The 27,833-nt window shown below is 42.2% G+C and overlaps 1 protein-coding gene across 1 annotated transcript in view; it reads left to right on the top strand.

The window, feature by feature from the left end:
- The window catches only part of LOC103365213 (disintegrin and metalloproteinase domain-containing protein 10), a 40,628-nt gene extending 13,134 nt beyond the window's left edge, over positions 1–27,494 (top strand). The window contains exons 7-15 of the mRNA XM_008292591.1: positions 4,267–4,359; positions 5,724–5,892; positions 15,745–15,908; positions 19,401–19,572; positions 19,668–19,812; positions 20,089–20,272; positions 22,391–22,490; positions 24,017–24,237; positions 26,524–27,494. Of these exons, the coding sequence (XP_008290813.1) occupies positions 4,267–4,359; positions 5,724–5,892; positions 15,745–15,908; positions 19,401–19,572; positions 19,668–19,812; positions 20,089–20,272; positions 22,391–22,490; positions 24,017–24,237; positions 26,524–26,625 (1,350 nt within the window). The 3' untranslated portion in view covers positions 26,626–27,494. The remainder of the gene's footprint in view (positions 1–4,266; positions 4,360–5,723; positions 5,893–15,744; positions 15,909–19,400; positions 19,573–19,667; positions 19,813–20,088; positions 20,273–22,390; positions 22,491–24,016; positions 24,238–26,523) is intronic.
- The last annotated feature ends 339 nt before the right edge of the window (positions 27,495–27,833 follow it).

Below are 27,833 nucleotides of genomic sequence, written 5' to 3'. Positions count from 1 at the left end.
CTCAGAAACTCTCTCAGCTTCACTTCATCTGCTCCTAACAGCTTCTTCGCCGTTATATAACTTTCAGATATTAGAAATGTAATCAACGGTCACAAAGGTTAAGAAGACAAAATGTTAAAGAACAGTTTTCCAGCTAAAGATAGAGTCCAAGAAGCAGAACTGTAAGTTCTGAGCCTTTGTCCTATTTTTGTCCACACAATGAGGAGCCTGAGCAGCTTCAGGGTGAAACACGCAGCACATGTTTGAGGGAACACAGTGTTCGCCGGAGCGTGTCTCCTGTAATGGAACATCCAGCTGGAGCATCAGATACCAGCGCACTTTTCTTACATGCTGCTTTGTTTACGGACCTTTGCCTGAATTCTTTGTCCGGATTTTAGGTAATAAAAGTTCACCTGGCCTGAATCTGGACACTTCAATCTAATCTTAATCAAACAGAGTTGGATGGTTTCATTTGTTTACCCAAAACTGAATAGATTTCAAAATATATCGAGCGCCGTTTGGCACCAAACTGACCCCAAACAAGTTTTAGTTTTTATCTCTGGACCATTTTTACTCTCTGTGGCCTCATTTTGAACTTCAATAAGTCCTGGTCCTCTGTTGAAGCAGTGCAGCCATGACTAGAAGTAGAGAGAACAAGAACAGAGTTATACGTCCATGAATCATAAAAGAGACAAAAATTTTACTCTATTCAGGACTTTGGTCTCTTTTTTTTATTTTTGAAGAATTTATTTTTTTTTAAATATAAAAAGAGGGACATTTGTCATTTGGAACCAAAAATACGTCAACTATATATACTTATTTAACATCGTATAAAAGTTTATAATGAATACTGACAAATACTTTGCACGTATTCCTTCTTGAGGTCCAATGGACCCAGAAAGACCTTCTACGTATAAAAGTCCTGAACAGGGTTAAGTAGATTTTCTTGGATTTTTCATTTTACAAAAATGGAAATAACTTGGATTTACCATGTCTGATGTGTTTCATGTGTCCACAACAAATGAGGTGACTTTACATACTATAGGTTATTTATTTCTTACATTTTTAATTTGTTCTCACTGTCGTCTCCTCTTTGTTCTGTTTAAACACATCCTGCAGTTCAGCTGAAAAGTTCCTGATTTTTTGTCACGGTTGTATTGAAGCCAACAGTAGCTTCACAGCTGCATCAGAGAGCAGAGAGTTTGTTGTTTTTTGGTTAGATCGAACAATTTATGTGGACTAAAGTGATAAAATATCACAATTTAGTTACTGTTTGGGCTGCAGGTGGATCAGTGGTTAGCATCGTCGCTGGTTCACGTCCCGGTGAGGACACCCGGGATCTTTCTGCGTGGAGTCTCCATGTTCTCCCCGTGCAGCGTGGGTTCTCTCCGGGTTCTCCGGCTTCCTCCCACAGTCCAGAAACATGCTGAGGTTAATTGGTGATTGTAAATTGTCCGTAGGTGTGAATGTGAGTGTGCTTGGTTGTCTGTCTCTAAGTGTAGCCCTGTGATAGACTGGTTACCTGTCCAGGTGAACCTGCCTTCATCCTGAGTCAGCTGGGATAGGCTCCGCCCCCCATGACCCTAGTGATGATGAAGGTGTAGAGAGGATGGATAGATGGTTTCTTTTTAAAACACCATCATTCTTTCTGTGTTTACAGTTTCTGGCTTTGATAATCGGTGTAGTTTTTCTGTTGGGTTCAGAGGGTTAACTGAGACCAAAGGGCTTTAAATACTGATGTACGGTGGTTTAAAACTGGCTGATTTATTTAACTAAAGTGTTTTTTGACATCAGTTTGTGTCTGCATTCAAATGATTTCAGGATTTTTACTTTAATCTCCCGTTAAAGAGGCTTTTTCGGTGTTCCGAGGCAGGACTTTGGTGATGATTAAAACTTCTTTTGTCTTGTTTTGAACAAATCATTCAAAAGGAGAGCGTTTTGTTTTGCAGCATTATTTGCCGCTGACATATTCAACAATGCTAAATGAAAGAGCAAGCTGTTGCCACTGTGGGGCTGAATGAAGCCCGGCGATGCACAGATGCTTACAGCTGTCACGGCGCGGCACATGGCCGGATCTGTTGCTCTCCCAGTCGTACGGTCACATGAGGCTCTGTGCCAGGTGTAGAGACCAGAACCACAGAACAAGCAGGAGCCCTCAGCTCTTGTTCTGTTGCTGCAGGATTCACCTTCGAATGCAGAGCTGCAACGTCAAGCTGGAGCGTAGAGGTTTAATGGATGGTGGAGGAGGTGTTGAGAAAATGTGCTCAAACACAACCTGATTTGGAGATTGAGTGAAATCTTTCTGGCATTTGTTGCACTCTGTGAACTCTGAGGTGCTTTATAGCATCTAAAATATCCAACTCCTTTCTTTTCTTCTAACCCTTTGTCCTGCGCTCTTGACCTCTGACCTCATCAGAGGCCTTCACCGAGGAGCGACCAGCATGTAGGAAACCACCGGTTCATTCATGGAGGAATGTCTTCACAGCTCCAGCAAACTCTGAGCTCACAGACGTAAAGCGGAAATCAGGGTTTCTGCTTTTAACCTCTGAACCCCCAAAACCCGCTGATGTGTTTAAAAGTGTTTTTTAATGCCGACATTATGGCATTAATTGAAGTTAAAAAACAGAAAAACAGAAAAAATAATCATATTTTCCCCTTTCTGCTGGTTCTTATCAGGTGTGACCTCCAGTTCAATCAAAACAATTAAAACAATTCACCAAATCTCATCTTAAAACTGTGATATTTAATAAAAATCACTTTATTCTAAATGTCTTATTTTAAAAATGACAAAAACAAATGGTTTGCACTAAGAACATTCTGTAAAAAACTAAAAAATTCTGCACATTTCAAGGCAAACGAGAAGCCATTTCTGACTTAGCTGCAACCACCAAACACGTAATAAAAATTCAGGAACCTTGGGGTTGAACTGCAGGCTGTGTTTACATAAAGCAGAAAGGAGACAGGTGTAGTAATAATTAAACTATCTATAGTATCTGGAGTCACTGTGAGCATTTGGAAACATCTTGTGCACACAAATGAATTTTTTTCCCCCAATTTTTGTTAAAAAAGCAAAAAAACTATAAAGGAAATTACATATTAGTTTTTTTCTTTTTGATGATTTAACGCTTTCTAACTGCGTCACACTGCAATGAGAACAGCTTCAGGTTTCCTCTGCTTGTAGTCATGCTGTTACTGTTTCCGTAGAGCTGCATGGTTTTATATCGCAGTGAAGAATGAGCCCACGGTGAGTAAAAACCACTCGGAGTTCAGAGAGTTAAACTATCTAGTGATGTCTGACCAGCGCTGACGTTCTGGGTTAGAAGCTGCTGATGCGTTGCTTCAGTGCAATAAGTAACACAGGAGAGGTTTCAGCGTCTGTGCTGAAGTCTGTCTGAACACAGGTTTCGTCACTGAGGTCGGAGGTCACGTGAGATGCTGTCCTGATGTTGACTTTAGCTACATAACAATAATAATCTGAGGACAGAAGTAGCCGTCCTGTTCCTCTACACCAGAACCAAACAAACTGTTTTCTTCAGCGTTCCACATCTGAGAGCAGATGTTTCATCTGATTTAATCGTTCATGGTCTCAGCATCTAAATCAGCTCCAGTTTGAGACAAATTATTGGTGTTTCCTGGAATCAGTTTTACATTTCTTTAGTTAAATCTCTTCAGAGTAAGGTTACTCATCGGGTCGGTGTCCTTGGCTGTTTTTTTTGTCCTCTTGCGGTCACACTGTTTCTCTCGCTGGCCTTCGTCCTCTCACCTCCTCCTCTGGCCCTCGGCGGATTCTTTCCACCTCGTGCACAGTTGTTGTTGTCCCTGGGTCAGCGCCAGGCCTTTGTTGCACCGGGTGAGAAGGTATTTCGTAAGTGATGCCGCGATGTGATCTGTGAGTGTAAACAGACGAAACGCTATTGTCCGTCGACGCTGACCCGGTTTCAGCGTCTCGAGGTGTCAATATTTACATATATGGAAACTTTCCGGCCGGCTCTACTGTACTGACGTCTCCCGCTGCATGGATCAGACATGTGACTGCTGTTGCACGTGCTTCCCTTGAAGTGTGACCGACTGCACTGAAAACACCCCGCGGCTCACCTCACACATTACCCGGCCTCCACTTTTATGGATCACGATTTGTTTCATTTTTATGCAGCGTATGAAGTTTATTGTGAAAATAATCAAATGCTACTCTACTGGCAACCCCTCCTCCCGTATTTGTGTAACCAGCATCTAAGAGCTCATAAACAGAGGATGCTACTGACTGTCTGCCTCTTGTCTCTTCCTCAGGTTGCCGCCTACATTCGGGCTGTGAACGACATCTTCAACAAGGTGGACTTCGACGGAGTCAAGTTGATCAACTTCAAAGTCAAATCCCTCAGAGTAAGCTTCCCGCTCACTACAACAACCAGACGATTGTGCAGCTTCTCGGCGCTTTAGATGCAGACCTCTGATAGCTGAGTGCAGCCGGTAATCCTGGATGTGGCATGAACACGTTTCATTCAACAGCATGTGATGACCTCCTTCTTAACATAACTGGGTTAACTTTCTGAGCCCCAGAACCTGCCAGTGGGTTTGAAAGGCGTGTTGTTTTTAAACAATCACCAGAATCACATCATTTATCAGAGCAAGAAACTATAAAAACAGGAAGAATCATCTGACTTCCAGATGTTTCCATGAATCTGAATCCTTGTTATCATCATGATGCTTCAATACACACGACGAAATCACCGTCAGAAGAAACGGTGAAGTGCTTCTGCCAAAATGAAAGAATCCTCTTCATGAACCCTCTGTGGCTCTGATTCATTTTTCCACTGGTCTGTTTTGAAGATGAACAGTTTGGCTTCTTCATTTATGTGTTTTTTATCTCTTCAGTTTAATATGGACGAAACAGGACGTATAGAGTCGTCTTTATCAATATTTTTTTACTATTTTTTGACGCTTTGGAGTCAAAACGACGAATAAACTGGTTGAAAAAACAACCGACAGATTCATAACATGACAATAGCAGTTGTTATTTTCAGTTGAACCTGTTGGGAATGTATGTTTTCTGATTCTTCCTCAAACTTTGTTAAGCAGCAGAAAGAAAAATGGCGTATACAGACTTACAGAGCCATGAATATGAATATACATGAATATTACTCTCATATAAATATGAACACTCTAAATGCATTCATGAATACTGATCTGTGATGCTCCACTCTATTTAGAAAATGAACCAAAACTAAGTGTGAAATCATGACATTATTCCACTGCTCATTTAAAAACTCTCTAAAATGAAACCCTTTGCTTCAGCCAGGTTCTGTAAAATACAAAAACTTCTGCACGTCTCTGTTCAGTCCTGCAGCCACGAGCGCTTTAGATGTGATGAACAGTTCTGGGACTTTTGGGCTGAACTTCACACGGAGCAGAGAGCAGACGAGCGTGGAAACAAAACTTTTTATGATTTGTGTCATTCTAAAAGTGTCGCTGCACAGAAGACATCTCTGGTTGTTGTGTTTCCACGGAGGTGCAGGACTTTGTGTTGCAGTGAGAAATGAGCTCCAAGTGAGTCTAAATGTGACAGCAGTTTAAAATAAAACAGGTTCAGACAGTTAATACATTAATCTCAGGTTTTTTCCACGACTGAAAATCAAAGCTGGACAAACTTTTGGCCTTGAAATGAGTTTAAATGACTTAAAACCCGTTTCCAGAGTTGCTGAGGAGTCTGATTGTGTCTGAACTCAGCGCTTCTGTTGTGGCTGCAGGTGATGACGGAGGAGGACCAGAACGATCCTCTGAATCCTCTGTTCATCGGCCCGGAGAAGCTGCTCAGTCTGTTCTCGGAGAACAACTGGGGGAACTTCTGCCTGTCCTACCTGCTGACCAACCGGGACTACAGCGGCGTGCTGGGCCTCGCCTGGGAGGGCAAAGCCGGTGAGTCAGAGTCCCGGTGGAGTCACAGACGGTCAGTGGTTAGGAGGTCAGTGGTTTGTACGGTTTGACTGCAGAAGAGATTCAACAGGAGGTTTGTTTTCTCCACACTAGAAACACCCCTCATAGAAACAGCTGCGTTGCTCGACACTCACACTGCAACACAACAGCAGGTCTAATGAGGACAGCCTGAGCTGATTCCTTACGTGACCTCAATCCCTCATATCTGCCCTGAGACTGTTACGAAAGTTTCACCGCTCGCCAACCATCGTGGTAACATCCCCGAGCAGCTGTTATGCACAGACAGGATTAAACCTCCATCGCAATTACTGAGGAGAGAACAATCACTGTCATATCAGCGGCCACAAAGACGTAAAGGCTGTTTTTCATCTAATCTAATTAAAACTGTCTAAAAACTTTGAAGACTTTGTCCTGAATCACCATCAGAGAAGCGTCTGACTGGACGGCTTTACTTTCTGTTTTATGAAGTCAAAATGCAGCTGAACAACTGGCTGCTCTGGGAAAAGGAAAAGTACATTTACAGTAAAATGCTGTGTCACCAGTAATCTGCAGTGATTTCACAGCGTTACAGATGAATTTATTTAAATAGTTCATTACTGTTTAAACCAGAAACATACGAGGTTCATTGTCTAAAACTGTAACTAGATTTTCCAATAATAGACTCTATTCATAGAGATGGTTGATTAACTGCATCTCTACTTATCTGTAAATTAACTATCAGCATCTAGTAACAAACACGACTGTGAACTGCAGACGTTCAACATGAATTTAAAATGCACCTTTAATCTTGGCATCTACTATCTCTTTTTAGCATTTGAATGTGAAAATACAACTAAAAATATCCTGTACTGGTGAGCGTCTGGAGTAAATATATGATTGAGGTGTTATCTGCTGAACCCTGTAAACCATGAAATCACTGATCATTGAATATTCAATTTTTTTTTAAAAATGGAGTGTTTATTGAACCTTCTGACAATTAAAAAAAAAGAGAAAAAAAAGAAGTAATTTTCATATATAAGGTTTAATTTGTGTGATTTTTGCTGCATGAATGACGATCCATGGTGGATTATCTGTGCACTGAATGTGTCTGATCGTATGCATCAGGTTTTTCAGACAAAAAAACATCACACTGATGATGTAAAGTCTCAAAAACTCACATATCAAATATGACAGACTTGGCGCTACAGCAGGAGTGTCCAATCCTGGTCCTTGAGGGCCACAATCCTGCATGTTTTAAATGTTTCCCTCTTCTAATGCACCTGATTCAAATGATCAGCTCATCATCAAGCTCTGCAGAAGCCTGATAACGATCCTGATCATTTGAATCAGGTGTGTTGGGAGAGGGACACATCTAGAACATGCAGGATTGGGGCCCTCCAGGACCAGGATTGCCCAACCCTGCGCTACAGGGTTAGTTTGTGCATTCTGGGACATTACTTCATAGCAGTTGCAGGTTTTTTGAGGTTTTTCTTTGCGGACGCTGTGTCGGCCTTTGAGGGTTTTACACATTAGCATCGTCGGATTTGGTTCTTACTTGATCCTGATGCTTATTTTCTGCATGTTAGTGAAATTTGTCGCTCAGCGATGATGTTTTGTAATTCCTGCCTTCCTGCAGTATGTGGGGTACGTTACTCCCTGTTTCAGATCTGTTTCTACCAGACGGTCTGATGGAGGTCCAGCACCGGACCGTGTACTGTTGGACGTTAAACGGTGAAGCTCCTACGCTCCCGTCTTGTCAAACATCTGTGTGAGGAGCTCCTTTGTCCTGATTCTGTCCCTCATAACATCCGAGCAGCGATCTGAACTGTTGACTCTTTAACCTCGAAAGAATCCCTCAAACTGTTTGGGAAACACTCATTTTATGTCTCCCACAAGTGAGTTTAAGTAACACCACTTTCATATCTGCTCCCGTTCCTCCGTGCCAGATTGTTGCCACGGACGCTGACTGTAGTTGCTATGAGGTTGCCAGGCAACCAGCACAGACTCCAGGAAGTAACCGCACTGGCCGAGAACTGGTTCATCACATAAATTACTGCGAAGACGTTTACATTTCAGGTTGTTAGACTCATTAAACAAACTAAAGTGTGTTAATCAGCTTTATGGCTGCTGGCTGGCTCTGTTTATGCTAAGCTAATTGCTGTAGTTGGCTGTAAATTAAATGAACAAAAAGTAAAGGTCAGACTATTAGTTTACCCTTATCTTATCCTCAAAATAACTTTAACTCTGCAAATAACAAAATATATATATTTAGTGAAAATATACACCTGCAGCATTGCAAAACAGGCCTTTAGCTCATGGACATGAGAATATGTGTAGCTAGTAAATGATCCTGCAGGATCTTCTAACTTGATGCCTGCAGCATTATGAATTAATGTAAAATGTTTTGACAGCAGAAAAAAATGTAAAGAACGAACGGCAGGATAACAAAAACACGAAATGGATACGAGTCAGCTCGTGTTAGAACGTAGGACTGTTGGAAAGCGAAGTGTTTTGCTGCTCTGCCTCTCGGTGTGAATCTCTGTGTGACTCTCTGTTGGACTCTCTGGGCGTGACCCGACAAAAGCTCGCCAGAGGTCCAGAACTCCTCCACACTCCCAGCTTCCAGATCAGTGTGAAGTATTTGACCCTGACTGGGGGTGAGTCAGGAGTCGTGGGTTGTGCAGAATCAGCTGAACTGTAGTGACACTGATGATAAAAAGAAAAAAAAAAAAAGAGTCATCTGAGGAAAAGCGACACACGTGCATCGATGAGGTGAAACTTAAAGAGTCAAAACAGGCGTGAAAACTTCTGTATGTGTGCTTCATTAGCACAGAGCACCAACAATGTGCTCAGAGTGCCGTAGAAATGCAGCTAAAAGCCTTGTTTGGTTTTCTGGGATCACATGAGGTTGTGGTGCACGGAGCTGAGTGACGAGCAGTGTTTTGGTCTGAGAGCGCAAAAACAAAACGTGAGCAGAGCCCTTAATTACCAGTCCTCAGTGATTTGCATATAAATCTGCTTCCCCCTCTTCTGCCGCCAGAACAGACGACGTTTCATCATCGTCATGAGAAACCGAACGAGAAAATAAAAAAGAGACAAACAACCAAGTAAACAATGTAATGTTACTGAAGTTATGACTGGCAACACATTTTATATGTTCTATACCTGAACTGGTAAATGAATGAATGAATGAATGAATGAATGAATGAATGAATGAATGAAGGAATGAATGAATTTGGCAGCAACTTTGTCCCAAAAATAAGTCAACAAAGAGTGGAGTATCATAACATTAAAAGTCTGTAAAAATGGTGAAAATAATGACAGATTATGTGTTTTATATGCAGTAAACAGTTTAGTTTTACGATCACACTGTGAAAGAATAAACTACTATTTGTAAAAAAAAATAAAAAATAAAAATACAACATTACACATTATGCACAGTTTTGGGATTTTTTTTTTTTTTTTTTACAGTCAACATGTTAATTTTTTTTTTCTTTTATTGCCTATGTGTAAAATAGTTTTTCAGATTATTTACATACAGGAAGAAATAATAAATAATCATTTTATTTAAACTTGTAAAAAAAAAAAACAATTAACTACAATTTTTTTAAAATGCAAACTTTTTTTCATCAGCCTAAAAAATAGACTTTTTTCTGTTATTTTTCTGGCTATTATCTGTAATTTAACAAAACAGGGAACATTTGTCAAATAAGAGTTAAAAAAAAATAATTTACCTCTAAAAAAATAATAATAACAATAATCTACATGTCTTTTGTTTCAGTTTTAAAACAAACAAATAAAAACATTTGTAAAAACACCAACGTTGATGTTTACATGATTGACAGTTTTTCTCTGTTTTTAGGGGTTAACGTGTAAATTTACTTTATTCTGTGACTTTTCTGAGAAATTTACCAAAACAAAGGGAAAACAAATCACAGAAAAACTCATTTTTAGTGTCGATTAACCTTCAGTGACCTGAAAACTCAACATGACCTGGAACAGAACAGAAAACAGTGGGACTTGTCCCAGCATCAGCTAGCTCTGCTAACAGACTCTGTTGTTGTGCTGGAGGACGTCGGACACGTATGCGGGCGTTGTTGTGGTGGGAGGCTCTTCCTGCTTGTCTCTATGACACTGTCCCGTCGCAGCGTTTGATTGGCTAAACTGAGGGGCGTGAGAGCAGACCACCACAATGACATGTGATTAGGGCTCGGTGAACCTTTGACACACAACACTCCCAGACGTCTTAGTGAGGATTGTGACTGCATTCCTCGGCATGATCGCCATGGCGACACCTCACGTGAGAAACACACACACACACACACACACACACACATTGTGGATTCATGGTGGCTTCGGTGACATTGTTGTGACTTTCCAGGCTCATGTGACCTGACAGAGTGGATCATGTCTGACCTGCACAGACAGATGCGCTCTGTATCTGCACAACCCACTTACAGCTCTTTATTAGTGCTCTTGGGTAACGGAGGGCCTTTGTCCACGGCGCCATAAACTCAAAGACCCCGATGCTTCCTGCAGCTCCAGCGCCGTGCACACACATGTAGACGTGCACACACAACCCCCATCCCACGCTGAAGCTCCTCCTCTCAGCCGCCCTCCATGTTGTGTGTTCATACATGGGGCAGGATGGGGGGTTGGGGCCCGGACGTCTCACTCAGCTCAGGCGTTCAAACCAGGAAAATTCCTCCTTCTTCTGAGACTAATTGAGGAACAGACAGTAATTTTCCACACAATATGTTGAGGAGTGTTTTACGGAGGCCCTGTACGCACCGCAGCGACAGGAAACACGTGGAAACTGACAAAACACAAGAAAATGAGCAAAAATGGTCACACACAACGTGTAGAAGAACACAACCAAAAACCGTGATGTAGGAACCACGCAATAAGAGTCAAACATGGTAGAGTTTAGCTCATCAGTTGATTAGTCACAAACCATGAGCAGCAGCAGTCATGTTTATTACTCCTCAGTCCTCCTACATTATAATTAAACTATAAACTAGAAGTTTGTGGAGTTTTTCCTTACTGTTTTGGAGATATTTCATATTTCTGAAATTCAATAAAGTATCAATAAAGTCAGAAAAGTAGGCCATGAATAACCATAAAAAGTCATTTTTAAAGAGGTTTTTCTGACATTAAAAAATGTTGAAATTCATACAAATATCATTTCACGAATATTTTATTTTCTCTGTAGCAGAAAATTATTTTTTGTTGAAGTTTAATACTGTAAATATATTTCTAAAATCAGATCCAGTTGATCTCAGGTAAAGTTAAGACTAGAACATGTGTTCTAATGATGGGAAAGTATTGGATTTTCCAGAGATTTTTTTTAAAAATTTTACATTATTTTTGGCACCACAGCTGATGATATATTATGTACCTGAATGTGTTTTTTTCTGAAATACTTTAAATTGCAAATCCTGAATAATATTAAAGATGCAGTTTGCCACCAGAAAATGTTTGATTTATTCAAGTTTTTGTAGTTTTCTTACAGTTTTTCTTCTTCTTTATTTTAATGCACTATAAAAACCAATGTGAATGAATGAATGACAATTCTATAGCCAGAAAAAAAATGCATTAAAAACACAGTGGAATGCTGTAATATTCAAAAACAACAGCAAATATCTGTAAACTATTTTTTTCCTGATTTAAATAAATTAAAAATTGTTATAATTTTATGGTCAAATGTTGTCAGAGAATAAAAACCGCTGTTTAAAAAAAAAAAGATTTTTGATGTAGAAATTATGCTGTTTTTGGTCTTTTTGTTGTTGTTGTTTTGACCTTCTATGTGTAGATTAATTTTCAGTCATTTTACAAGATCTTGTGTGTAATTTAACAACACAGGGGAAATCTATAAAATGACAGTAAAAATCTGAAATATTTAAGTGACATGCAGAATAAAATTGGTGATGACCAGACGGCTGAGTGTTTAGGATCAATGCCAAAAGGACTCTATTTATGATTATTCCTGTCTGTCTGTACTGCATCTAAAAAATGCTAAATCAAGCTTTCAGTCGTAAATCAACAAAGATTATGATTGAAACGTTACATCTACTTTTAAATTTGTGATGTCAGAGTTATTTGTCTCTCTCTGATCAACTTAGATTCTTGTTGCTTCTGATGTTGCTGCAACATTGGACCAATAAAATCAGTGAGTGTAATTATAGTTACACCAACATTACTGAGATCAGGGCGTAAGACTCGGGTTGAATTAGACCGATGAAGTCTTTTGTCCTTCAGCAATGTAGAGGTCAAACTGGCCTCACAACATCATGAATAAACCCCATTCAGATTTGCAAGCAGGAGGTCGTTGAACTCTGCACAAACGTCACCGGATGCATTCAGATTATTTACAGTACTTCAGGTGTTAGAAGCTCCGCTGGCGTTTTCTGGGAACTCCGGCTGCGGTTATGAGTAATCACAGCTCGCTGTGTCTGTTTTTGCTGTTAAAGGTGTTATTTGGAAACTTCAGCTCCTCCCACATACATATCCAAGGAAACACTGCCCCTTTACTATTGTCTGCTCATGTGGAAGCCATGTGGAGGAGCAGGAGTAGTTCATTGATACTGAGTGAGCAAATCTATTTTTATGTAGTAGGTGAGTGTATATATACGTACAGTAAATGCATGCGTGCTGCCTCCTGAGTGTGTGTGCATTAGGTGCAAGTGATCCAGAGGATTGTTTGTTTCCGGACTTTGTTGATCCAGCGGGCTAATAATAGGAGCCTTTCATTGGGGCTCCTTTCTGTGGCGAACACGAGAAGGAGGAGGGGACCGAATCGCAGCCCTTCTCTGCTGTCGCTGCCAAAAACCACAGCCCTCCAAAGTAACACTCTTTCTAGGAAATCCAGCTCCTTGAATAGACCCATCAGGGGGGCCATTTCAGGTCAAAAGCGGGGAGCGCTGCTGAAATGCATCCAGAATTCTTGATCAGCGGAGCCTCGGCAGCTGGGATTTCATCTCGGCCTTAAAAATCTCACTTTGCTCTCTCATGTCTGACAAAAGCACTCGTGTGATAAACGAGTGTCAGGTTCATGCGTGGTGGTTCCCAGCCTCCTTCACGTGTTGGCAGGTGGCCTCGTTGCCTTTGCTCCTACAGTACCCTCTTTGTTTCTGCAGCAGCAGAGATAGGAAGCTTCTCTGTTTTTTAACCTCTAATTGTCCCTGACTGTTCCTGGACGTCACTCTTACGCCCACCGTCTAACAAAAACATGTTGGTCGTGGATCCAGATGCCCGCGACCGGTTCCCACAGTCCTCAGTGACACCTGGTGAACTCAGGTTTCTCTGAATATCTGCAGCAGATCTGCACCTCGCAGGCTTCAGCCTCCCAACCAGATTGGTGCTGCTAACCAAATTGTGTAAGAGGTGTTACATAAAGCTCACGTGACTGCCGGGACCTCCAACCTGAACACATGGGCACAAAAAAGGAGGGAACCAATGAGGAGACGGGGGGTGGGGGACACATGGGAGTAACTCCTCGACTGAAAGACTTATGTCACTGAAACTGCTCTCAAGAAGATTATAAATGCATGAATGATGATTCAAGGAAGTCCATTTGACTCCGTGGATCGTGAACCACTCCTAGATCAACGCGAAAATGTGACTTTTCTGGTGGTTTAGATCACACTTACTGAGCAGGGAATCTATAGTGAGTATTAGTAATTATTAATTTGACCAATGATGTATGGGGTCCCACAAGGACCTCCTCTTGGGCCCCTTGTCTTTAATCTGTAGGTGCTTAACATAGTTACGCAGACGACGCTCTAATCTATCTAGCACACCGATTGACTTATAGACTTACTTTGTCTTTGTCTTAAAGAACTTAAATAAAGACAAGACTGAAATAATCTTATTTGGCATTAAAGAAAGATGGCTGACGAACTCCCTGGTCAAGAATAGCAGCGTGATCATTAATAAGGATCCACATTTTAGCAGTAACATTGAACTGTGACTCAATCCTCATTCTGGTTTCTTAAACAAACTGAGGAATTTTATCTCATAGAAAAACTCATTCATGCTTCTATTACCTGTAGAGTCTATCACTGGAATGCAGTCTGCAATTAGACCTGCAGACATCTGCAACCCATTCAAAATGCTGCTGCTGGAATACTGGCAACAAATACCAAGAAGACAGAACACATTGATCCGATTCTTACACTGACTTCCAGGTAAATACAGAACTGAATTTAAAGTCTTACTTATTGTCTATAAATCTCTGAATGTTCTGTCAGAGATATGTTTGCTGGAAGCTCTCTCAGGTCTGCAGGTCAGTTAGTGGAGCCCAGAGTTCAGACCAGACAAGATGAACTGGTGTTTAGTCATCATGCTGCTGGAACCAGTTCTGCTTTAGATTTTTCCCAAATGGAGCCATTTGTAATAGTAAGCTGTAGACTGTAGTTTATTCTGCTGCTTGTCAGTAATCAGGGTTATTACAGAGTCTGGTCTGAACTGCCTGAACTGTTATTCACCTGATTTCTCTGTTTTTTTGAACACTTTATTCTTGCCTTTAATGCTCTGGTCACTTGTCTTTCTGCATCTGTTTTAGTCAGTCAGTTCTAATTATTCCTTAAACTCACTTGTCTGCACTTTTTAGATTTTTATTTCTCACATATTTTATGTTTTTTAATTTTTCTCTTACATTTGCCTGTGAAGCCTTTTTGAATAACTTCTGTGTGTCTGATAAGGTGCTTTCTAAATAAAGTTGCTTGCTTGTAGATCTCTAGAGCTTTAAATAGAGCTTCAGGAGGTTTGAATTCTCTGAGGTTCACTATTGTGTCAGTGTGGCCTTTGAAGGATTGAAGTCAGTCTTATTTTAACCTGTGAGTCGTGCTCAGCCGCCATGTCATAGGTGCTCAGTTTGACCAATAGCACTGGGTTCTGTGAGGCTGGCCGTCTGGCTGCTCAGCTGAAGTGTGATGTTACTGCACAGCCATCCGTCCACGTGAACACGGCCAGCTGTTTGTGATTGTAGGAACCATTTTCAGGGACATTATGTAAACTTGGAGGCAGAGGAGACGATTGGAGGCCAAACGGCTGGACAGGCTTTGATGTGAAACTAGGGGAGCTCAGTCGGTCTGTCTGTCTGCGCCTCCCCGACCCAAGGCCTCAGAGGTCGATACCAACAGCAAAACATTGTTGGTTTAAGGTTTTTCCAGTAGCACAGGGTCACTTATGCAACGATGCTGCACTGCAAGGCGATGAGCAGCTTTTCACTGGGTCTGCAGCTCCTTTGGGCCCGTTGCATTGTGTCACCATGAGACGTTTTCAAACCTGTCAGCTTCATCAGAACCTAGATTTCTACCACCTTCTTGCAGTGCAGAACCTTTTATGAGCTAAATGGAAGAATACGTCAACCGAAACCGAACAGATGATATAATATTTACTTTAGCTTTCATTGACTCTGTGTGAGGGCTGCAAGGTGGAGCAGTGGTTAGCATCGTTGCCTCGCAGCTAGAAGGTCGCCGGTTGGCGTCCCGGTGAGGACACCCGGGATCTTCCTGCGTGGAGTCTCCATGTTCTCCCCGTGCAGCGTGGGTTCTCTCCGGGTTCTCCGGCTTCCTCCCACAGTCCAGAAACATGCTGAGGTTAATTGGTGATTGTAAATTGTCCGTAGGTGTGAATGTGAGTGTGCTTGGTTGTCTGTCTCTAAGTGTAGCCCTGTGATAGACTGGTTACCTGTCCAGGTGAACCTGCCTTCACCCTGAGTCAGCTGGGATAGACTCCAGCCCCCCACCACCTGAGTAAGGATTAAGCGGTGTACAGATAATGGATGGATGGATGACTCTGTGTGTCATTGATGTAAACTCCATGTTCATCTTCTGCTTCTCTGTTCTTCAGGTAACTGGGGAGGAATCTGCTCACAGCTCTCGGCGTTCCGTAACAGCCAGAAGTCCACCCTGAACACGGGTCTGGTCACAGTTCAGAACTATGGACAGTTTCTGCCTCCTCGACACGTCCAGCTGACCTTCGCACATGAGCTGGGCCACAGTCTGGGATCTCCGGTCAGTCGTCGACCTAAACACCCAGAGATTCACTCCGATGTATCTCCAGATCATTAGTTCACATAATGCCTGCAATGACAAGAAGATTGCAACACATGCATGCATCTATAACAACTATAATCACAACTGGTACTTATACTGCAACATCAAATGGAAAAGGTCAACCTTTGTGTAGATGTTGTCTGTGCTGCTGCAGACTCTTTCCACAAAGTCCTCAGATGTTATTAACAACATGATGAAGGCTGCATTGATGAAGATGTCTCATTGTCAGGGTATCATGCATGCTTCTTACATGGACGAGTTTCCGAGCAAAGCACCAAACTGGAAAATTCATTCAGTAATTCTTCAACAATTAACCAGCAGCCAAACCTGATTCATTAGTCTGTTTTTTGTTCTCAAGCTAGCCAGCTACGATGCCGTTTCACAGCTCCGAAGTCTCCACATGTCAAACCGATGTCACGACAAAGACTGCAATAGACCCAATGGTCCACTTTATGATAGTGTGTCAGGGTTTCATTTTGTCTCATCAAGGCATGAAAACTAAACAACAAAAGGAAGTCAAGATATCTGAGTGTTTGCAGATGGATGAGGAAAGGTTGGCGTTGGCATAAATCCACCAGAGAAGCTTTAGACTTCTTGTTTTCAGTCTCTGTTTCGTTAGGCGACAAAACTGCTTGGTGAGGTTTAGCAAATGATTGTGGTTTGGTTTAAAATATACCAATCAGAGGCTCTTCTATTGTTAGTCATTGGAAAACATTGGGTTTCTTTGCTTATCTAGGACCGGGTTGTGGTCACATCAGGCTAATCGGAAGAGTCCAGCAATGTTCCAAATGTAGGCGATCAGAATGCATCAGAATCAGATGTTTACCTTCTTCAACTGGCTCGGTTTGATGTGGAAACTCTCTGTGTGGCTCGGATACTCGATCTAATTCTGTCAGTCACTTCTCAGATCTCACAACCATCGGTGGAGTGTGGAGCATAGACTGACTGGTCAATCAGGAGGTTTGCCTCAACAGTCCGACACCCAAATTTCTGGTGACGCTACGAGATTTGTCCGACTGAACCGAGTTGTGTTTACTTTTTTATACCTACATGAGACAAACTGTCACATTGACAGGGTATGATGTTGTTGTTGTTGTTGGCGTACAGCCCTGGACCGCCCGATTTCTGGTATTAACATGCATAGAACCTCAAAACGAGAGGCTGTGGTTTAACAATCACTGAAGTGGTTGTGGAGACACCTATCAAAGGTGATTTTGATTAAATGTCTGTGGAGAGATTTCATCACCGTAATAGCGTCACAAGATACAGTTACGAAACTTTGTAATCGAGATCAGAATGAAAGGCGGGCGTGGTCCGAGGAGTCATCGGGTACTCACGGGTCAGAAACTCCCCATATCGACGGATGTTTCCTCTGGTATAATGACCGATTACAGATTTAATGCATTAAATTGCTCATGACTAAAGAAAATGCTGACATCGCTGTTGGGCAGAACAAATGAATGTGTTCCGGCTCAGTCAGACTCTCCAGCTGAATGCAGCTGTTGTTAACTGAGGTTTTACTTCTATAATTTCAAAATACCTGCTTCATTAAAAGCCTGTTTAGTAGAAGTTTGATCAAATAAGTCCTCCTGAAACACGAGGACGCTCTTCTTCATATAATCTGTACCTTTCTTGGATTCTTTGGATGACTGTTGACTTTCACCCTCGACTCATTAACTCCATTTACTTAATCAGAAAACCATGTGGGCTGTTTACCAAATGATAACATAATTAATCGCTGTGATTTAATATTCAGACTTACGTCACATTTACCCACTAGGCATACATGGTTGTTTGTACTGCGCTGGAACAAATCGTCAGTGAATGACTCACTTATATGGGCATTGGAGACCTTGGTCTCTTTATTGACTGGTTGGTTTTAGAGGGAGTCCTGGCTCAGTCTCACTGCATGACCTCAAATCAGGGAACAGGAGGAGCTCTGACGTCGCTCGCTTTGCGTCCTATAGTTGTTCTCTGGTTATTTTCATATTCAGGCCCAGACGATCTCCTCCACGACCACAACAACGGCACATGTAGGGACACAAACGGTCGCACCTCTCTCCATGTGCGATGCCTGCTGACGCCTTCAACCTTTCGCCCACTGCTGAAATGAAATGCCAGCAGCGTTCCTCGGTCTCCTTTCACTCTGCCCTCTGTTATTCCAGAGACCAAAGAGTCCTCTGAGGCGTTCCTGAGCCGATTAGTTCTGCTATGTCAGTCTCTGCAGGCATTTTATAAATTAAACTACGTAAGTTCGCCCAGAACCGACTCTTGTTCATGTGACGGGCAAATAACTTTCAATAAATTAAGTTGACAAGTAATTACACTTTCTGCACGAATAAACATGAATTGCATCATTTTTCATGGGCAATGTGGTAAAAAAAAACAAAACTCAAGACAATAAAATTTGACACACTTAAGTCTTTCCTTGAGGCAGAAAAGCATTTTTTAAAATCTGTTGTTTATCTTGAAACTGCATCAAGGTCGTGTCTGTGGTTGCACCATCTGTAAAACCACCACAGGTTTTCCAAAAGCAAACAGCAAGTGCAGAAAATCTTCAGCTAAGAAAGAGCATTGCTGATATTCACATACGTTTCTGCAGAAGTGTTGTTTTCAACCCGGTCAGCTTTGTTTTTCTCTCCGCTTTTTATAGTTTTGGCAGTGATGGAGATAAACTCATCGCTAATTTTAGTCTGAAGTCTTCAGTCCCTTGAGGTGCAGCCCACAAAATAGCTGAGGCAGGAGACCAGGACCTGTGATGGAAACATGATCCAGGCCGGCTTTGGAAGATCAACATTTCACTGCGATTCCAAATGACGACACGATACCGAGAAATCACAACAGCAGTCAAGATAAATCTACTGTTTTCAAGCAGTGTGTCACAGTGCCGCTGCCAAACCCAGAGCTGACAGTTATAGTGAAGTCTATAAAATTATCACTCATTAAATCCATAAAGCTAATCAGGAGCAGATGCAGAAATCCACATCAAGGCTTGTTCCCTCAGTGTGCGTCCATGTTGATGTTCAAGTCTTCGCATTGGCCTCTTAACTCATCCGAGCGCTTGACATCCCGAGAAGATGAATTCCAGAATAATCGGAGCGCTCTGTTCTGTCCTTGGAGTCCCACATGTGGGACGCAGCATTCCTGCGTCGTTTCAGGGACGTCAGTGAAATCTTTTGACTGCTTTAAAGATAAATGTGAAAATACAACAAAGATAACTTTAAACCTCAGAGCAACACTGTGGCTTTTTGTCCGCCCAGATAAGGTAAGTCCTTGGTGACCTTTAACGAGCTACTGGGATCAGCAGGACAGGGAGTTAATTCCCCCATCTGGGATCAAGATGGAAGCAAATGGTTTCAGCTTTGGTGAGATCGTTTGTTTCCTCCTGCTGTTTCTGTCTGCGGATGAGTGAGGATACATAAATTAACAAGAAAGTCTCTGTGATTTTAGCATGACGAAGGCGCCAACTGCGGGAACCTCGGCTCCAGCGGCGGCAAAGGCAGGTACCTGATGTTTCCTCACGCCACCGATGAGGTGCGCGAAAACAACGATAAATTCTCGCCGTGCAGCATCAAACACATCAGCGAGATCCTGAAGCTGAAGAAGGACGACTGCTTCGTGGGTGAGGGGCGAATGTCGGACAGCAGAGTTTGGGCCAAAGTTTACGCTGCGCATCGGTCACTGTGAATAATCTGCATGTCTGTGTGTTTGGGTCAGTCAGCGATCAGCCCATCTGTGGAAACCAGATTGTGGAGGAAGGTGAGGAGTGCGATGTCGGTCACAGCGACAAAGACCCCTGCTGCTACAGCGCTAAAGAGCCTGTAGGAGTCCAGTGTCGCCTCAAGCCTGCTAAAGCCTGCAGGTACAAACATATACATACCATCAAAGGGTGTGTACAGAATGTATGATGGAAAATGTACTTGTTTTCTTTGTTCAGTGCATCTGAATTCACACTTGCTCTCGTGTTGTTTTGAGGCTTTGCCCTAAAAACTTTAATCATTTTTAATTGAAATGGTGCACCACATCATTATCAGCTTCTTATCTAAACTACTTTGTTTGGATTTTGTCTTCTGGCTTTGGCTTTTTGTTTATGTGCAGTTTTCTTGTGTATCCGTCATCTTTCTTGTCTCTCCATCAGTCCGAGTCAGGGCCTGTGCTGTGGTCAGGGCTGTGAGTTTAAGCCGGCCGGTCAGATGTGTGACGAGGAGACGGACTGTCTGAAAGAAAGCGTGTGTTCAGGCCTCTCCCCGTTCTGCCCCGAGCCAAGCGCCAAGGAAAACCTCACCGTCTGCAGTCAGGGCACGCGTGTCTGCCTGAACGGGGTGAGGCCGACACATCCACCACACGTGTGACTCAACATGCCTGAGCGCCGTTACCCAACAACGCAAAGTGTGCAGCAATGCTGCAAAGCTGAAAGAAAGAATTTTAAAAAAACATTAAAAAAAAACCTTCTTGACCTCTAAATAGCAAAAGACTCTCAGCATTTGGTTTCCACAGAGCTCTGACCTGTGGACAGACCATCAGAGCCAAAGGTAACGATGGCCATGTTGGCCACGTTATTCTGATCTAATCGATGTTACGTTACTCCGATGCTGGCAGTGCATGAAGACTGTTGTGTTCACTCATGCAGCCAACAGCAGTGAGTTTTGCTTGTGGCTCGGACATTTCGGAGTCAACAGAAGGAGCTCTGGGAACAGCAGAAGTAAACATTTTCATATCCTAACAGCTTTTATTTTACACCAACCACAAAACACAATTAAAATGGATTTTCACCGTATGGAAGCTTTAAACTGTAAACACCAGCAGCTGTAAGCCTGTTCACCATGCTTTAGTAAAACTATGTCATACCATGCTTTAGTAAAACTATGTAGTACCATGCTTTAGCTTCAGATAATCACTTTATCAACAACATGCACGTGCACTCCAGGGTGTGTCAGTACAGTGTGGCATCCCAGGTACGTAGGCGTGGTGCAACAATTCTGATTACATTAAAAAAAAAAACATAAGCACTGCTGACTGAGGAACCAACTCCCTGCTTCATGTGTGATAAGAATAACAAGTTCAGCTTTTTGAAATCATCTCAAATCAGATATAGTGTGCCACGTCAAGTTATTTCTGTCTTTCTGTCCACTAGCATGAATTTGAGTCACTGTCCTGCAGCGTTAAATGCAGATGTGACACCGTCCTCTGAGCAGGAGAGCAGGGAATTCACTCCAGCTGTGAATGTTGTGGATGTGCTCCTCTCCAGATGTGCTAATTATGGTGACCTCAAATGACCTGAGCCCAGAATATAAAACACAATAAATAGGAAAAAAGCTTTTAGGGGGAAATCTGAGGAAAGGGATCCAACAAATAAAAGAGTTTTGGTTTTAGTTTACAAATAAACACAAACTATTTCAGCTCACTCCTTCACTGAATCTAATGAACAGGAAACAGGAAACGGACTCCTCCACCCAAATAAACAAGTTCAGTTCCTCGAAACATGTCAAACTTGAAATTTATCTCAGCCTTTGAAAAGCATGAAAAGAAAACACGTGTGTTGCAGATCACACACACAGTAAGCCAAAGAACACACGGTCCGAACTCCCAGAAAGCCTCAGGAAATGATGAGGAATTAAACACTTTGTCAAACATTTCACCACAAAGCAGAGATTTCTTTTCTAAGTGTCCGATAAAGGAGGATCATTTTGGGGGAAACACATTTAATGTACACTGTAAAACACTATTGTCTCATGAAAAGACCAAATAATTGTAGTCATGCGTTGGAGGCATTTAACTTGAGAACTTGAAACTAAAACTGTTTGTAGTGATTTGAGCAGGTTTACATCAGTACAGATTGTCAGTGCATTCAAACCTGTGCTTTATGTCTATTTTTGCACATTTCAGTATAAACATGTGCAGAAATCTGTGTCATGTCAGAATTTAATATCAATAGAACTTGTGTAATATCAGTATTTTTATTATCAGTATTTTCTATACATGGACTAGTTAATGTTTTGTATGTATAAAATAATCCTTTGTAATATCAGTGTTTTCCACATTCAGAGGAATCTGTGTCATATCTGACTTTCTACATGTGGAACAGTCTGTACCGTATCAACAGGACCGATGTATACGTCTTGTTTATTTGTATTTTTCTCTTTATGTCCCAACATTTTTGCACAATAACCTTTGCAGCTGCAACACTGCACATTTCCCTGCTGTGGGATTAATTAAGGCTTATCTTATCTTGTCTTATCTTATCTCAACATAACATGAAAAAACTCCAGCTGAAAGTATCATCAACCTACAAATCCAGTCCAGTGTCAGCTACACGATGCTGTTTTGACTATAGAAGCTTTATCCTGCTCTTGCTCAGCTCCTCTCTTACTTTTTGCATCCCTTTGTTCTCAACCAGCTTCTCTTTGTCATTTCTAATCAAGGCCTCTTCTTCACTGCAGGTCTGTTCTGAGTCTGTGTGTCTGAAGCATCACCTGCAGCAGTGCGACTGTCCAGGAGACTCCCTGAAGGAGAAATGCCACATGTGCTGCCAGCAGCCCGGTAACCACAGCTCCATGTGTTTCTCCACCACTGAGGAATGTGTTTACACTCTGAGCCCCAACAAGCTCGCTTGTGTCAATTTGTACTGAGGTCTCTATTAATGTTTTCCATTAGACAGTCCCAAGTGCTTTGTTTGCGACAAACAGGATTTACAATCAGGGCTGGATGTTTTGGCCCGTGCTCAAGACGGTGTGACGCGGCAGTAAAAGGTCACAAATTTTCAGACCTGACGTAGTGCTTACAAGCATTTGGACCTTTACTCCTTGTAGTCACTGTTAGGATCCCCTCGCTTAGCTGGTACCAGTGAGAATGAACACAAACAGGCCAAGAGCTGCAAGGAAAATACAGGTTTTGTTTTTTATTGAAAAAGGTAGACAAGCAATGTGAACATTTTAAAGACTGAAAACCTACAAACACGCTAGCTAAATAAAACCCTCCTACCAAACTACCTGATTACTGGTGGGCCAGCAAAAAGAACAAGAGAGAGCCGCCACTGTTTAACCCACATGGGGCCAGAGGAACAGGGTTCTCCCAACATCCATCATCTCTACACCTTAATCCTCACTATGGGGGGCTGGAGTCTATCCCAGCTGACTCAGGGTGAAGGCAGGTTCACCTGGACAGGTAACCAGTCTATCACAGGGCTACACTTAGAGACAGACAACCAAGCACACTCACATTCACACCTACGGATAATTTACAATCACCAATTAACCTCAGCATGTGTTTCTGGACTGTGGGAGGAAGCTGGAGAACCCAGAGAGAACCCACGCTGCACGGGGAGAACATGGAGACTCCACGCAGAAAGATCCCGGGTGTCCTCACCGGGACGCCAACCGGCGACCTTCTAGCTGTGAGGCGCTAACGATGCTAACCACCGAGCCCCCACCTTAACATAAACATAAACCAGCTAAATCCTCAGCAATGGAAATAAAGCTGCAAAAACTAAACTACTGGACCCACCAGGAAAAAAGGAGAGAAAACCAAAAGTAACTTCATGAGGTCACACAGAACCACCACCAAGTTCTGTGCTGCTGCAGGCCGGACTGAGGAGAGAGAGCCCCTCCCCCTCTTTACAGGTACTCTAATTGCTGAGCAGCCACACCTGTTGGGAAGGAGGCAGACACAGAATGAGAAAGAGATGAAGCAGATCAGCAAGAGGGGGGGAAGCATGCACCAGTCACATCTGCCAACGTTGTTATATAGACCTTCTGATGAGCCACAACATTAAAACCACTGACAGGCGAAGTGAACAATATTGATTAGTTCTTCACATGTTGACTCGGCCTCCGAGCTCCACAGATCTCAATACGATGAAGTGTTGTGGGATGTGTTTTCAAAAAACAAGGCAACTGGCAAAGATCTGCCTGAAATCACAGGATACCTTCAGAGATCTGAGGACTTTTGGGGAACAAACGTAGACCTAAACAACGTCAGGCAGGTGGTTGTCATGTGGTGGCTGATAAAAGCCTTTCACTCCAGAACCCTGACAATATTATATTTCTGTAATTGAACTTCTCTTGCAGATAAGCCTGAAACGTGTGCCAGCACCACCTCCTCCGTTCTGTCTCGTCACTTCTCCAGGAAAGCGTTGCCTCTGGTGGGCGGGGCTCCGTGCTACGGTAACCGTGGATACTGTGACAAATTCCACGTGTGTCGAATCCTGGACGCCGACGGACCCATCGCCAGGCTCAAGAACTCCTTTCTCAATCTGGCCGACTTCGACGACGTGGCAGAGTGGATGAAGGTGGTTTCCTTTATTAGTGTCTTAACACAAACATGGAGCATAAATACAATCATGGAACAAAGAAACGGCTCAAATCAAAGTGCGTTTACCCGACACTTGGCTTATGCTGGCTTGCCAGATCACAAACAACTGTGGGAAGACTCTAAAAGCTGAGGCTCCCCAGTTTTGGGCCAAATAGATGGTTTACAGATGAGAAAAGCAACTTGAACCTGGTTTGTGGATCCACAGTGTGACCACAAGGCTGGAGAACATCTGCCTGCTGTGTCTGGGCCACATGTTAGAAGATATTCAGATCTGCTCTGACCCAGTCGTTCTTTGCTGTCTGTGAGGTTTAGGAGTCACAAATACCGACAGTAAAGAAATATGCAGAATGATGAGGGCTCTGTGGTCGTCAAGCTGTTGGGTTGGTTTATAAATTAACTCAGTTAACTCCAGAAGCTCTGGAAAATTCCTAGAACTACTGGAGTTAATCCTCTGAACCCTAAACCCTGCTGCTGTGTTTGAAGGACGTGTTATCTTTTGTTTTAAAATGACCAAGTTCACACCATTTATCAGATTAAGAAACTGTGTCAAGAGCGAGAATCATCTGCTTTACAACTTTCTGTGTCGTTCCATCTGACAATGTAACCAAATCTAAGTTTAAAATGTGGATATTTTATCAAAATCACTTTATTCTACTTAGATTTGATTAAAACTATACAATAAATTGTTTAATCTAACCAGATTAATGGCTAGACGATGATCTTGGTATTAAAATGTAGGTAAAAATAGAGACTTTTCATTTGCTATAACTTGTTTTGACCAACCACAGATCACACGTGGTTATATGGCCCCTAAATGTTGACCCAACAGGCACTTTTTCTCCAGCAAATGATCAGAAAACAGAAACACATCCAGGGTGCTTGTTTCTAGCAAATGATATGATTGATGATGTTATTGCTCAAACTTGGACAAAGAAAACCAGATTGTGACTCCTTAACTGGATGTAAAACTGATTTGAATGCAGTTTTTCTCCATTGCTGGAAATTTCAGTTTGTGTGTTTCCTGTACTGATAAAGTTGTCGGGCTCAAAAATTGTTGAAAAAAGTCACACAAATTAAAAAGCACAAACTTTCGACCCTTTCTTTATGGATTTCTAAGGACTGAAACTCATAAAATATTCACAGCACAAAGGTAAAATATAACATGGCTTCATTAAATATCCTGAAGTTATTGTACACAAAAATCATGAGATGTTAAACTTCAGACTTTTTTAGTTTTGCATGTAGTGAACCAAATGCATTCAATGAGTCCAAAGGGTCCAGTTTGTTTAAATGACTGTTCAGTGAAAGATCAACCGTTGTGGTGCAGCTCTGTCACAATACGGTCCGTTTCTTTAACTCGTGTTTTTCTTAGTTAACTCTGTCATCTTAAAGATAACTTAGTTTAGTTGTTCCAGGACAACGTGCATTAATTAACACCACTCCAAGTGTTTTCAAACAGCCAGATATTAACCGGAGTTCTGGGCTCTGGCTGTTTGTTTGGCTTCCCGTCTTCATGCTCAGCTGTCTGCAGCGCTTCATTTGTAGCCGTCTTTGAGATTTAGTTTCTCATGACAGCGTGGAGAATCGGGAATGTCCATTTGGGTTTAAGAGCACCTCGTGGTTTCAGCCGTCACTTTCACTGGAGACGGAACTGAAGCTTCGCTTTACGATGCATTGTGTGGCTCAGCTACAACTGGCTCGCTGACTCATTTCAAAAAGGAGAAAGATTTGATTGATTGTTGGGTCGGAAGACTTCTTCAGAACACATGTGCTTGATTATACATTTATCTACTCAAACTGGGAAATGAATCACTTAAATGTGTTTGCAACCCCTTCAGTGGTTTTAAGATCTACAGATTTTTCTAAATGTGATTATTGGCAGCTTGGTTGTTATGATGTCATTTGTGTTGTCTTTCCTATTTCTTCATGTCTCAGCTGCAGTTCTCTGATTATTTCTCACCACAGGGTCTCGTAAACGACATTTTCAGACTAAATGTAGCTTGCTGCGTTTTTCAGTGATGTTTTCAGATTCAGTTTTGGTCATTTGTCGTGTTTCTTGGCTCCTGCGGCTGCATTGCCGTGACCCAGCACGTGTCTGGAAGATCATGACTGAAGCACTTTTAGTTAACTTGAGCTGGAGTTCAAGGCCAACTGTTTCTTCAAATCACAAAAACACAAGAAATTCATGCAACAGTTACATAAACCACCTTTAGAACCATTTCATCTCATCTGAATTAATATATTTGTCGTTTATTCTCTGCAGGCCTATTGGTGGGCGATCCTGCTCGCCATCCTGACCTTCTCCGGCGTGATGGGCTGCACCGTCTGCCTCTGCGGCCGAACTCTAGACACCCGTGACCTCTGAGAATCCACCACGATGACGCACACATTCCTGCTATGTGGGATTTTGTGAGTGTCAAGGCCACATGGAGGAGATTCTGCCAACTTTGTTCCACATTTCAAACAGTTTGCAGGCGACCTGAGAAGACACTGAACACCTGCCCAGAGCTCCTCGCCATGTTTTGCCAGCTGACACCGCTCTACGTCATTGTGCATCGTTACTTCTCCTCGTGCGCCGGCTACACTTCATCGAGCGATAAGAGTGTCCTGTGATGTGTGTGTTGTGGAAAACGCTGCTGACCAACTGTGGTGGATCAGATCCAACGTCCGAGTGAAGCAGGACACCGACAGCAATTTAAAACCTTGTGTCGCTGGAATGAAGTGAGCGCTAATTTCAGCCTCGAGGACCATCCAGCTTTCCATCTCAGTGAGACGAGTGCAAATTAGGGATCAGCTGGACCTGACCGGTGCAGACAGGGCTGTCGTTTGCATGTTTACGAAGGGAGAAGTTAATAATATGGCATTAAATGTGTTTGTAAAAACTGTTCAGGTGCAGGTACTGAATGTAAATACAATCTGGAGGCACTTTCTTCCTTTTTAATCTGTATTCTGCATCTTTTTTTATGACACACCAGAGGAGATACTGTACTTTTTACAATATTTTGCAAGTTGTAAGCCAGTTTACAGATCAAAATGAGCATAAAAACAGATGATAAACCTATAAAACACAATGCACTGTAAAGGTTTCCTACTTTATGATTTTTATTAAATACTTCTAAGTACAAAATGTGGTGAATCTGATGCTGGGAAAAGTTTAAACGTGCTTGAAATCTCCAAAAATAACAGTTTTATTACATGTACTGAATGTAAATACAATCTGGAGGCACTTTCTTACATTATTTTATGTATTTTGCATCTATTTTACTACAAACCAGAGGAAATACTGACTTTTTACAACATCTTACAACTTACAAGCCACTTTACAGATCAGGATTCGCTTCAAGACTTAATTTAAACTTCTAAAATACACTGCATTGTAAAGGATTCCACCCTTTAATGACCTTTTATAAATACAAAAATGTGGTGAATCTTCAACTATCTGCACAGTTTACACAAGTATCCTGATTTAATCTGTCGCTCAGGTCACCTTGACACGATCAGACCAATGCACTGGCGTCACAGCTGCAAGGACATAAAGGAATATCGCAGCTTATTTTGGGTAATTTAACAATT

The sequence above is a fragment of the Stegastes partitus genome, unplaced genomic scaffold (assembly GCF_000690725.1).
Source record: "Stegastes partitus isolate 25-593 unplaced genomic scaffold, Stegastes_partitus-1.0.2 Scaffold820, whole genome shotgun sequence".
NCBI lineage: Eukaryota > Metazoa > Chordata > Actinopteri > Pomacentridae > Stegastes > Stegastes partitus.
The sequence above is the reverse complement of the archived record's forward strand: the minus strand, read 5'-3'. Positions and strand labels throughout refer to the sequence as shown.